At 42.5% G+C, this 13,159-nt stretch overlaps 1 protein-coding gene across 7 annotated transcripts in view; it reads left to right on the top strand.

The window, feature by feature from the left end:
- The window catches only part of SFSWAP (splicing factor SWAP), a 104,954-nt gene that overhangs the window by 74,575 nt on the left and 17,220 nt on the right, over positions 1 to 13,159 (top strand). For 5 of the 7 annotated variants that reach the window (XM_024205744.2, XM_024205747.2, XM_024205749.2 and 2 more), the window contains exons 14-15: positions 561 to 632; positions 3,519 to 3,787. In XM_024205744.2, the coding sequence (XP_024061512.1) occupies positions 561 to 632; positions 3,519 to 3,787 (341 nt within the window). The remainder of the gene's footprint in view (positions 1 to 560; positions 633 to 3,518; positions 3,788 to 13,159) is intronic. The other 2 variants (XM_024205745.2, XM_024205748.2) reach the window with 1 other exon arrangement.

Below are 13,159 nucleotides of genomic sequence, written 5' to 3' on the forward strand. Positions count from 1 at the left end.
CAAATGTATAAAACTCGCAGGGACTGTCAACCTTAAATCTGTAGAATTTCAGCAAAGGGAGTGCTACATTAATGTTGTTTGAAAACTAATTCACTCACCTGAAAAGTACTTTTAAGGGTTTACCTGATGCATGTCATTTCCTTCATTTTTTTTTTTTTTTAACATGAGCCACTTAACATGATTTGGCTTGTCTGGTTTATAATGTTTAAGTTTGTATGTACGTTTTGTTCTCAGGATACATTGCCTTTTTCAATAGCTAAATTTCAACTATGTCTCAGGATTCTTTGCTCTGGGTAGTGTTTGGTTCACAGCTTTTTTGCCCTCATGTCACTACTTTGATAAGCCATCGGACAGCTACTCTATTTTAATTCTGTGAAATGAATTGTTGGTGTTAATTGATTGCTTAGTCTGTGGATATCTACCTCATGCAAATCACCAGAACATGGCACCCAGACCTGAGGCAGCCATGGTCATCATAAGTAAGTGGTGTTCCTAGTCACAGGAGGGGAACAGTTGCCCTCCTGGATTGTCAGCCAAAAACTTGGAATTCTTTATTTCAGAAATGCCAAGAGGGGAAGTGTCATCAACCAGGGAAAAGAGTCAGAAGGCTTTGCCATGAGTACTGTAGCAAGGTAAATTAATTTAAGCCATACTAGTGATAGGGCCATTTGGAATAATGACATAGTACTTAATACTAATACCTTCATTCACATCCTGTTTAATTACAGTTACAATCTTGGTTGATTCATCCTTTTGGCATCTGCTTTCTCACTCAGATCCTATTTAAAATTATGATACAACATTCTGAAGATGCCTTTGTGAAGTATATTACAATATTGGAAATTATAATGTATTCTAAAAACATCAAGGAGAGCGAGGAGCAGCCCATTATTCTCAGACTGAGGGAGCTTTCGCATAAACACAGAAATGACTCTTGCATGAAGCTAGTAAAAAATTGCATAACGATGTTATGTGCCTGATAGCATCAAGATGAAGCAGATAGCTTAAGTGTTTAAATGTTTAACTGAGCTGTGTATATATTTTTAGTTTACATGAACCTTTTTTGGTAATTGGGAGTTGTACAGTTGTATTGTACCCATTATTAAGGGGATATTTAGCTATTTTCAGCGGTTGCTCTTTTTATCAGATTTTCTTCACTTTTTTCAGCTTCTGTTGTTTCCCAAAGTTTTTCTCATCCCTCCTTTTGGAAAGGCATTTTGTACCTTATGTTTTTAACCCTTCTTTGCTGCGCTGTTTTTTTTGGGGGGGGGGGGGTTTAGTCTGGGATTAAAACCACCTCCCTAAAGGCAGCTTTCACCTGCTACCTTGGCAGAGTCAGCTGGTTTTGTTTAATACACAGCAATTTTCATGCATTCCCACAGCTTATAGAGCACAGTTGCTTATTGATTTGGTGCTTTGGAGAGCTTAGACATAAGCCTTGGGAAGCTGAAATGAAGAAAGGTGACATGGTAGGAGGGAGAGAAGCCAGGAGAGTCTCTTACATAATTGTTTATGTTCAAAAAGAAAACTGGGGAACTGCACTTGTTGATGTATGAAACATTTCCAGAGAACAAAAATAGGCCCATAGTAGCCTGTTTGGAAACCTTAAAGATCAGAGACAATAAAGCTGTCTGAAGTAGCACGTAAATTGTAAGGTTAGCTTTATTTGAGACGGGTTTCCAGTAAACTAATCATCCTGAAATAAGAGGGGCAGTCTCATTTAATTCAAATGTTGATGCTGTTGTCTTTATGGTCTTTGAAGCATACTACCATAGTACAGCTTTATTGCCATGTTTTTTGTAAATATCATTGTAAAATAGCTACTGTCAATTAAAGCTCATAGAAGAAACATGACTTTGGCATAATATTTGACATGAAACAGAGCTTCCAATTATCCAAATGTATTGAAGTGTTGACTTGACACAATCACAATAGAGAAAGGGGGAGAGCAAAAAAGATTACCAATTTCTGATTTGCGTATTCTAAGTTTTAATATATTAGTTGCTGTTCAAGTCACAGCAGGTATCCCAGTATCAAGTGGTGGAAGTGTCAGACCGAGCAGAGTGGAAATTATGGTGGGATAATCTTTCTCCAAGTGCCTTGAAAAACAGCAGTTTGAGGAGTGACAGAATTTGAAATAAGGAGCAAACCAACAGTGTCTAACTTGATTTGTTCTCAGCAACCCATTTCAGCAGGGTTCTCTGAGGCAAAAAATAATAAATTGAAATTATCTTGGGGTGTGCAGTGTTTAATTGACTGCAGTCTAAATTATTCATTTAGCATGAATTCAGCAATGACCCTTTTGATCCATAGGGTAAAGGTAGTTTTATGGGCTTACAACCCTTTTTATACAAAATGTTTACTTTACAAACTAGAGAAGTGATTTGTAACGGGTATTTTTTCTTCGTTTTGCTACTTTTGTGAACATAGTAGTGTTGGATGAAAGGTTGCCTTGTTAGATTAAAACAATATTGAATGTGTACAGGTATTACTTTTTTAGAGTAAATGTGTCCAGTTTATCCTTTTAAATTGAGGGTATAAACTGAGGAGAACCTGTCTATCTGATAGTACCAGATTCTTCAGAACCATTATTACTCTTTTAAAACCAAGGCTGTAATCTTCAAAATTGTGCCCAGATTAGGCACGCACAAACCTGTTTGCATGTGAGTATGCAGGAGCTGCGCCAGGGTTTTTGGCGCCCTAGGCAGGGGTCTTCCGCGCTCCTGGTCGTTGTCGGCAATTCTGCGGCGGGGGGGGTCCTTCCGCGCTCCCGGTCTTCGGGGCACTTCGGCGGCAGGTCCCGGAGCGAGTGAAGGACCCACCGCCGAAGACCCAGAGCACGGAAGGACCCCCCTGCCGCCGAATTGCCGCCCCCCCCACATCCTGGTGCCCTAGGCGACCGCCTAGGTCGCCTAAATGGAAGCGCCGGCCCTCTGAGTATGGGGGGCAATGTCGACCTATGTTAAGCTCTGGCAGAAGCATGCATACATTTTAAAAGATTTCAGCCTTACCTCTCCAGACTGTGTTTTATTTGAAAATGTAAAGTGTTCTTTAGCATTTAAAAATGTAAAGTGTTGACAGGGGGTTATATTTTGGTAGCTCTTGTGGAGTTAGCAGCTAATTATTTTGTTCTAATTTGTATTGGGGTACCTAGGGCTTTTGATAGATGCCTCCGTTTATATTTTCATAACTTAAAAGAAATATTTAGTAAAATGAGTGCTAATTTTTAATATGACTGCTGATAGACTCCTCCAGTATTCCTTCCCTCAAAGGTCAGTAAAGTACATATAGCAAAGCCATTACACAGAGATGCTAAGTGACTTTATCAAGGCTACACTGCAAGTAAGTGGCAGTCCCAGAATTAGATCTGAATATCTGGCTCCTAGCTCTTTGCTCAGTGTACTAGGCCAGTCTGTTTCTAACGTGCATATGTGTGAGATCTGATAGATTTCCTCACATTGAAAATCTGCATAATCTTTGCTGAAAACTGTTAATAGTTGATTTATTTCTTATTTCAGGCTGTCAGTAACATGCCATATCCTTTGTTGACTGGAGTCAGAACTTTACCCACCGTAGAAGTTAAATCATCAGAAAGGCCTTCAAGCCAAAGCAAAGATCCTCCCAGAGATGAAGAAAAGGAAAAGAAAAAAAAGAAACACAAGAAAAGATCTCGGACAAGATCTCGGTCACCTTCCAAATATCATTCATCATCTAAGTCCAGGTCTAGATCACATTCAAAAGCAAAGCATTCACTTCCCACTGCCTATAGAACTGTCAGGCACTCAAGGTGGGTTTGGAAGTGGAAAGTATGCTTTACTATTCTATTTGGGCTAGTATTTAATTTGCCTCTGCACCTTTTTCTATACACATCAGAAAGAAAATCAACGTGTATAATATAGATAAGAGAACTGGAAAACTTTCAGTAAATACATAATCTTTATATTTGATAATGTTCTGAAAGATTTCATTTAAGTATTTCCAAGATAGTTTCTAATCACAACTTTATAGAGTGAATCTACTAAATGATTCTCTAACTGGTCCACGAAACGCTTGTTGATGGTCTGTGCTTGTGTTAAGTCATAGGGCGCTGACTCCCTCTGTTTCCAGCTACTTCTACAGGTAGTTTTATTCATTTCAAAGAGGAGCCTGGACACCTGTAAAATAGCTGGGAACAAAGGTGGGGAGCAAATTGGGGGGGGGGGGGGTCTGTAGTTACATTGGCAGAGGAAGAAGTATGAGCTGTCCTCCGTGACTAGGGCCACCAGCAGGACAAACTGCAAGTAAGAGTGTCAGGAGCTACCAATGGCTCTGCAGCTGGTACTGGGAAAGAGAAGTAGAGCAGAAGGGAATAAGGAAACAAGGTGTCATGTCTAGGTAAGCAATGGAAAAGAGAGGAGCAGGTGGTAGAGCAGCACACCCAGGAAAGTAGAGAACGAAACTAAGGAGTTGGGCAGTGTGTGCCAAGATGATATGAAGGGCCAGCAGGGCATCCGAGAGAGAGAAACAGAATAGACTGGAAAGGGAGACAAGAAAACAGTGCAACTAACTTTGTTAAAAAAAAGCCCATTAAAGTCAGTTAAAAATACAGAAATACATTCCTGTTATATTACCACATAAGCAAATACTTCAGTCAACACAGGAAAGTTGCGTGATTGCCTCTCCCATTTGCAGTGTCCATGAGACACTTGAGATGTGGTCCACACTGTGAAAAAGTCTCCAAACCCTTCTAGTAACTTAGAGTTTTGGGTGATTTTCCACGTAGATTCCACTCTTCGTGCTCATGCGTCCCATGCACTTCATCGGATTCTTTTGGCTAGCTGTGTCCCCAACTCACTCATCTGAGGGCATAAAGGGAAGAGCAGGCCCAACAACCTCTCAGGCTCTTCTTTACTGCCTGTGGCTGTGAGGCGGAACTCCTGGCGTCATTGCTCCCTCTGCAGTTCACCTTAGATTTAGGCTAGTGTTAGTGTAGTTAAGTTTCCGTTGCTTGTTGACATGTATATAAAACCCTGATTTTGATCCTCTTTCAGTCATTTACATTTCATTTTGTTGAGGACAGCCCCCCGCACCCCATACGGAGGTGCTATGACCATGGCAGAGGCTAAATCACCAGGGTATTAAACATGTCTGTTAGACATGTCCCCCCCATCTAACTCTGCTGGGCCAGTCAACAACGGACATTCTTGGTGCCTAATATGCCTTGGGGAAGGACACATTCTGGAACATTGTTCCATGTATCATTTCTTCTCCAGGTGTATCCAGAGAGTGAGGGAGGTGAGAATAAAACTTCTCCTTGTGGAGAAGTCAATGCAGATCTTCTCAGACTCTGAGAAATCTTGGGAGAAGCCTCAATCTGTGGATTGGTCAGCGTCCTGGTGACTCCATTCTGAACTCCCAGGCCACTTCCTGTCTTAGCCCTTATTCATCCCCCAATACATCAGCAATGACATCCGGTAGAGGCAAGTGATGAGGCAAGGTACAGGTTGCCTTTCTCAGCACCTAACAGGAGGCACATGAGTCATCATGACTCGGCCCCAGGCTCAGTCAAGAGTCATAAGTAAGAGAATACCTTTGCCAATAGGTCAGTACTGACATCTGTGGCAGCTCACGTGATACTGTTTAAATCTAAGGACTGCACTGCCTCCAGTACTGGCCCCTCAGCACAGGCTTCGGTACCCAGCATGTCCTCGTTGACTACCACATTCCTGCTGATGACTGTACCCATTCCATCACTACAGACTATCTCTTTGGGACCTGAGACATTAGTATTAACTTCTTTGGCACTGAAGCAATATAAGTTGCCAAGTGAGGTGTTGGTCGGCTCAGTTTTGGAGTTTCAGAGAGATCTGGGGAGGTTATTATAAACCTGCCTACTGTAGAGCTTCCACACCTGGCCAGGGAAGTATTCTGTATTCTAACCCCCTGGTTCATAGGCAGGGCACTCCTGACAGGACTTCCCCTTCCTTAGAGGAGATATGCTCCTTCTCCCCCTTCCATGAACATAGCAAGGAAGTATCCCTTACCTATCCTTCATCTCCTCCCGAGTAGCTCAGTGGGAATCAGGGAGAGAATCCAGAAAACAATCAGTAAGGGGAGCTAGGAAGAGCACTCCACCTAGCATCCCTCACTGTGCCACTATCCCCCTGCTTTCTGGGGCTTTCAACCCTACTATAGAAAGCTAGTGTCTTCCACTGTATTTAGAGACAGGTCGTCTCACTGAAGAAGCAAATTTAACTTCCATAGGCAACTCCATCCATGGCTGCTGCAGAGTCAAGAGGAGAGTGGCAAAGAAGAGCAATTTCCTGAGCAGAATCATCAGATTCTGGTTCCAATGTCTTCCTTCACAGATGAAGCAGGGAACCCACTTTCATTGCTCTTGACAAATGAATTCAGAGATATCTAGGACTTCATAAAAAGTACGGCTGACACTTTCGATATCTCTTTGGAGATTATACAAGAGAGAGCATAAATTCTTTGATGTTCTCTGATGTGCAACTCCAGAGAGATTGGTCATGCCATTCAATCTGTTGGAACCCACCAAATCATTTTGGCCCACAGCAGAGATGGAAGCTGCTACTTCTGAAAAAGCAGAAAGAAGATGTTGGATCCCTGCTAAGGGGTTTGAATACTTTTACCAAATATCCTATATCTGGCTCTCTGGAGGTAGAAGCTTACAGGAGAGGATAAAAGAACGAGTCTACAGCTCATGAGACAGACCCCAAAAAGCTAGGATTTTTTGGTCAAAAGGTGTATTTGTCTGCGAACCTACAAAGGAGGGTAGCAGACTGCCACGTGATACCCTCAAAATATATTTTTTTGAATTGGTACAAACTATCCAATGTGGTGGATAAATTACCCAATGAGCACTAACTGAAATCTGTTACCACTGAGGGCCACCTAACTGCCAGAACATCTCTGCAGACTGTGCTGGATGTGTCTGTCACTCATCTGAACAAAGGCCACTGCAGCTGCTGTGAAGAGATTGTCAGGGCTCAAGTCATCTGGGATCTGCCAGGGGGTCTAGGCAACAGTCAAGGACCTCCTCATTTGAGGGCAACAATCTCTTTAACAGTGGCACCGATGAGGCGCGCCATACCGTGAAAGATTTCAGGGCAGCTTTGTGCTCCTTGGGATTCTGCCTCAGCTCCAAAAAGAAGGCAGCCAAGACAAGCCATACTTCAGGCAGTGTTCTTTGACACGATTATCATTAGGATCCTCACAGCCTCCAAGGAAGAGGCAGAAAGTGGAGGCAGCCCTCTGCTGGCTCCTCAGCTGTTCCACAGTCTGGGGCTTCAAATAGGCAGAAGAATCAATGCTATTGTCGGGAGCCTGCTTGCACCATCACAGGATCTCTTCTTTTTTTTAACCCCACTCTCCCAGCTTAATATTGTAAATAAAGGGCATCCCATCCAGTTTCAATCCCTTCCAATACACAAACTCGCAGGGACCCTCTCACAAGAAACTCCCCTTGCCTTTCCCGCCCACCCCCACAAGAAGCAAGATGTAAACTGCCTCTTACAACTGTGAGCAATGTAGGAGGATGCCCTTGGAGTTCAATGAGTTAGGGTTCAATTTAGATTATTGATGAAATGTCCGATAATCCAGGCCCAATCAATGTATTAATCAAAGATTACACTGCCCTACAGCCAAAATGCTTCTGAAATAAATGTAGTGAAACTTTACTAATTCTGGGTCACTGAGAACGAAAACGATGCTTAAAATTGTTGATTGGCTCTAGTTTTCAAGATATGCTATTGGGTCAGTATATCCGACCCTTGACTTGGGAATGGCAAAGGATAAGTGAGTTATAAAGGGAAGGGATCTCAATTTAAACCAGAAATGACTAAAATACATCTTTGACTGATCTATGAATAAATCTATGACTGGGTTTGGGCAGTGCTTGCTTTTTAGGCAAAACAATGAATGATGCAATCTGAAGCTGGTATTGCGTCATACATGATATGAATTGCATCATGTTATTCCTAGAAGTCATGGATGATGCAATCATAACGAAGCTTACATCACTCTGCTGAACAAATTGCCCTATATCAGCTCTAGAAATCATACAGTGTCGTGCTCTCTTATTTGTCAGTGTGTGATTTTGCAAAGGGACACATTTCTGTTTAGCCAAAGTGAGCAGAGATGCCTCGTACTTGTGTGAACAGTGCAGATAACTTTTGCTATGTTTGTGGTGAAGTGACTTTTGCATCACAAAAGCGCAGTATAACCACGCTGGTTAAGAAAGCCTATCACCTTTATTTTGGCTGCAAAATTGGAGATCAGGACAAGAGGTGGGCCCCACACATATGCTGCAAGACTTGTGCAACAAATCTTCGCCAGTGGTTGAACAGGAAAAGGAAATCTATGCCTTTTGCAGTGCCAATGATTTGGAGAGAGCCAACAGATCATACCAGCAATTGTTACTTCTGCCTGGTGCCTCCAGTTGGGAAAGGTGTGTCAAAGAAGAAAAAGTGGACTGTGCATTATCCAAACATTCCATCAGCTATACGCCCAGTACCCCACGGAGAAGGACTGCCGGTTCCTGATGCACCAGAATCATTCTCACTTGAGTCAGACGAGGAAGAGGATGAAACTTCTGGTCCTGAACCATCAATGTCACAGGACCCACATTTTATCCCATCCTCCTCCTCTGAACCACACCTCATAACACAAGGTGAACTGAATGACCTTGTCAGGGATTTGGAACTACCCAAGAGTAAGGCAGAACTGTTGGGCTCCAGACTACAGCAGTGGAATCTCCTGGCACGTGATGTTAGGGTTTCCATGTTCCATGACCGTCAAAAGGATCTTGTCCCATTCTTCTTCATGGAAGGTGATCTTGTAGCCTGCAACAACATCGATGGTGTGATGGCAGCCCTCAACATCGTTCACGATCCAGATGAGTGGAGACTGTTCATTGATTCATCGAAGACGAGTCTTAAAGCTGTTTTACTGCATAATGGCAATGTTTTGCCATCAATTCCAGTTGGTCATGCAATCCATATGAAGGAAACCTATGACAACATGAAACAACTTTTGAGGTGCATAAACTATGACCAACATCAGTGGCAGCTTTGTGGCGATTTGAAGGTTGTTGCTCTCTTGCTTGGTCTGCAGACTGGATACACAAAGTACTGCTGTTTTCTCTGCGAATGGGATAGTCGTGCAAGAGATTCCCACTACATCAAGAAAGATTGGCCACTCCGACAGTCATTGGAGCCTGGGAGGAAAAGTGTTCAGCATCCACCAGTTGTTGAATCAAGGAAGATTTTGTTACCACCCTTACACATCAAGCTGGGTCTGATGAAGAACTTTGTCAAGGCCATTGACAAAACACAAGCAGCTTTCAAGTACCTCTGTGGAAAATTTCCAAGGTTAAGTGAAGCTAAGTTAAAGGAAGGTGTCTTTGTTGGTCCTCAGATTCGTGAACGTCTTCGAGATGATGCATTTGACCATGCACTGCGTGGCAAGGAAAAGACGGCATGGAAAGCCTTCCAGTTAGTGGCAATAAATTTTCTCGGAAACAACAAGGCAGACAACTACAGGTTGTTGGTGGAAAACCTCCTCAAGGCATACAAAAGCCTTGATTGCAACATGTCACTAAAGATACATTTTTTGCACTCTCATCTAGATTTTTTTCCACCGAACTGCGGAGCAGTGAGCGACGAGCACGGCGAGCGATTTCACCAGGATATTGTAACAATGGAGAAACGCTATCAGGGCAAATGGAGCCCATCAATGCTTGCAGACTATTGCTGGACAGTGACAAGAGATGCTCCATTTAATGAATACAAGAGACAAGCCAAGAAGCGCCGAGTAGACACTGAATAGGACTAAATTATGTACAGAATAGTTTTTGCCTTTTGTTTCATAATAAATTTTATTTATATAACCCTTTTGCTGATTTTTAAAGTGTTACATAAACAGGACAGGTGAAATATTATCATGTAAAGCAACCATAAACACATGAAAAGACCTAGGTTTACAATTTATGATTAAAACTCTACTATCTACATAGACATAAAATGTAAAAACTTAAATATCTTAGAAACAGTAGCCAATCAGTTGTTTTAATTGTCATATTTGAATTCAGCACATCAAAATACATAATAAATAGCACATTTTATCTCTGAAGCAGACGACTTCTCAAAAATTGTAGACCAGTGTTATTAGTCAAAGGTTAATCATCATGATAAAGAAAAGCAAATACATTACTGATCCGGGGAAGCAGTGCTGCTGCCTGGTCTATTCCAACTACTATTAAGAAATTTACCCTTGTATATACCATACATGTCTACGAAAGAGACAAAATTCCATTCTCATGCCCAATTGAGCCATGGAGTTCCCTTCATGGCCTCTTAATTTACATAATAGATAAGCTAAAGACATTGATCACAGAAGGGATCTGTAACAAGTATTCCCTTTCTTAATTTTCTGGACACAATTTTCTGAGTGTCAGCAGGTCAGAGCAATGAGACGAAACACTAAGATTTAGATGCAAAGCGTTATGGGACTCTGGTTCATCTATAAAGGCCTCTGGGAGTCTGATTCATCTGCTAATGAGGGGCAATGGCTTTTATTCCCACTACCTCTTACTCTCAAAGAAGAACAAGGTTTGTGAAGGCTCATCCTCAAATCTTCGACATCTCAACATCTTCATCTGCAGTTTTCAAATTTAGAATGGTGACTTACTTCTGGCTTTTATAAATTCCTTCATTAGATCCTATGGACTGATTCCCACAGCTTTCGACCACCATGGTGCCTAGTTTCCAATCACCATGTATCCAGGTCACAGGAAGTAACAGATTCCTTCTAGGAACATCCTACCGCCAATAGAGTTCAGCCCTTCATCCCCTTTACCTTTCCAAGTTTTTATCACATGCTGTTTGGTAGTGGCAAGTCATCCAAGGAGACAGGGAATCCAGCAATACTCTTACCTAGATGACTGTCTAATTCAGGAAAGATCACTACAGGTAATTGGTTCAGTACAGACCGTCCTGAAAATTTTCACCTTGTTAGGTCTCAGTATAAACACAGAGCAATTCTTTCTGACACCATAGCACTAACAGAAGCATTGTTAGACTCCAGATCAGCGAGGTCTTACCTTCAAAGTGCTGGTAGACAGCTCTGCAGCAATGCACTGTATCAACAGGCAAGGGGCAACATGATCATCCCTACCGTGTCAAGATGCTGTATGCCTTTTGGAGTGGTGCATTCTGCACCAGATCTTACCAGTAGCTCTGCACCTTCTGGGTCTTCAAAATACTCTAGCAGACCGGTTTAGCAGGGGACTTTTCCAAGAACTACAAACGGTCTATCAAAGACTCAGTTCTGCACAGTGTCTTTTGCAAGTATAGATCTGTTTGCAACAAACCACAAGAAGTGTCAGAATTTCTGCTTCAGAGGAGGCACAAGTCCCAAGTTCCCTGTCAGATCGCTTCTTCATTTCTTGATCCCTGAGATTAATATGCCTTTCACCAAACCCCATGATACCAAGTTCCGCGAAGAAATTGAGGCAGAACGCAAGATGCATAATCATAGTAGCCTCAGCATGGGCCAGGCAATTCTTCATATTCAGATTTGGTGACTGTCAGCACAACCATCTTACTTGTTCTATTCAGGTCTCCCAGAACAATGGTCAGATCCTGCACCTGCACCCAGCATCCTGGCACGAGACAGCCTGGATGCTGGTTGAATAAATCCCATAAATAGGACCCTACTATATTCTTGGCCGTGAAAAATGTGTCATGGACTGTGAAATCTGGTCTTTTGTGTACTTTTACCCTGTACGATGGCAAAAAAGTATACAAAAGTACAGTGTTTCTCAAACTGGGGGTCCCGATCCAAAAAGGGGGTCGGAAGACTATTGTAGAGGGGGGTCACGGTATTGCCACCCATACTTCTGTGCTGCTGCTGGCGGCAGCGCTGCCTTTAGAGCTGGGCACCTGTCCAGCTGCTGCTGCTCTCCGTCCGTCCAGCTCTGAAGGCAGTGCAGAAGTAAGGCTAGCCTTTTTGGGGTTTATATTTTACCGTTTTTAAATACACACTCATGTTTTGTTACAACACTGTGAAATTTAAGATTTAAATATCTGAAACTGTAATTCGAGATTTTTAAAATGCTGTGACCGTGAAATTAACGAAAATTGACAGTGAATTTGGTAGGGCCCTACCTATAAATCAAAGCTATTTTGCTGCAGTTCAGAACACTGTGCCCCAGAGCAGGAAACTTTCAACTAGACTTATTTGCAGAGCTAAATGGAGAAGGTTTTCTATTTGGGCATCTCAGCACCAGCTTTCTGCCCTCACAACACCACTGTCCGTTTTGGACTATCGCCCTGAAGCAATCTGGACTCCATCCGTTAATAAGAATCCATCTGGCAGCAGTATCATCACTCTATTCAGGGCCACACTGTATCTTCCCACATTACAGTGACAAAATTTCTGAAGCGGCTCATGCATGTCTTTCCCTCAGTTCAAGAGCCCCTCATCCTTGGAACCCAAGGCCGATGGATTGTGCACCCCCTCCCTACCCTCTCAATTGTAGCCAGGGTAAGGAAGTAAAGCTAGGAGGATAAGGGAGAGTCAGGCTCTTATGCCAGGTCCTCCATATATATTTCACAAAGAGTGAGTTACTCCGAGACCTTACCCTAAGTTTCTGCCCAAGGTGGTCTTGGAATTCCACGTAAATGAGTTCTTTCATGTTCTGGTATTCTTTCCTGAGTCTCTCCCTACCCTGTGTGAAGCGAGATATAGTGACAGCATTATCTTTTTATTCAGATAGTATTAAGAAATTTAGGAACATCCTTAAACTTTGTGTTGCATTTGCTGATAGGCCGAGGGCAACCTATATCCTCAGTGGTTATCCTAGTGCATCTCAAACTGTATAAGAACTTACTACAAGTTAACCAGGAAAAAGCCCGCAGCCATATTTGAGCTCATTCCACAAGGGCTCAGGCTTGGGTGCCTGTTTGGGTAACATACCCATACCTGAGGTGTATAGAGCAGAAGAATGGAACTTGATCCACACATTTACTACTCATTCCCTAGTACAGGCCTCCAAACTGGTTGCCAATTTCAGTAGATCTGTCTTGCATTGGCCTTTAGGCTGGACTCCACATACCCACTGCCAAGTAAATAGACAACTACTTGTTAGTCATCA

This window comes from Terrapene carolina, unplaced genomic scaffold, assembly GCF_002925995.2.
Source record: "Terrapene carolina triunguis isolate 2854851 unplaced genomic scaffold, T_m_triunguis-2.0 Scaffold234, whole genome shotgun sequence".
Lineage (NCBI taxonomy): Eukaryota > Metazoa > Chordata > Testudines > Emydidae > Terrapene > Terrapene triunguis.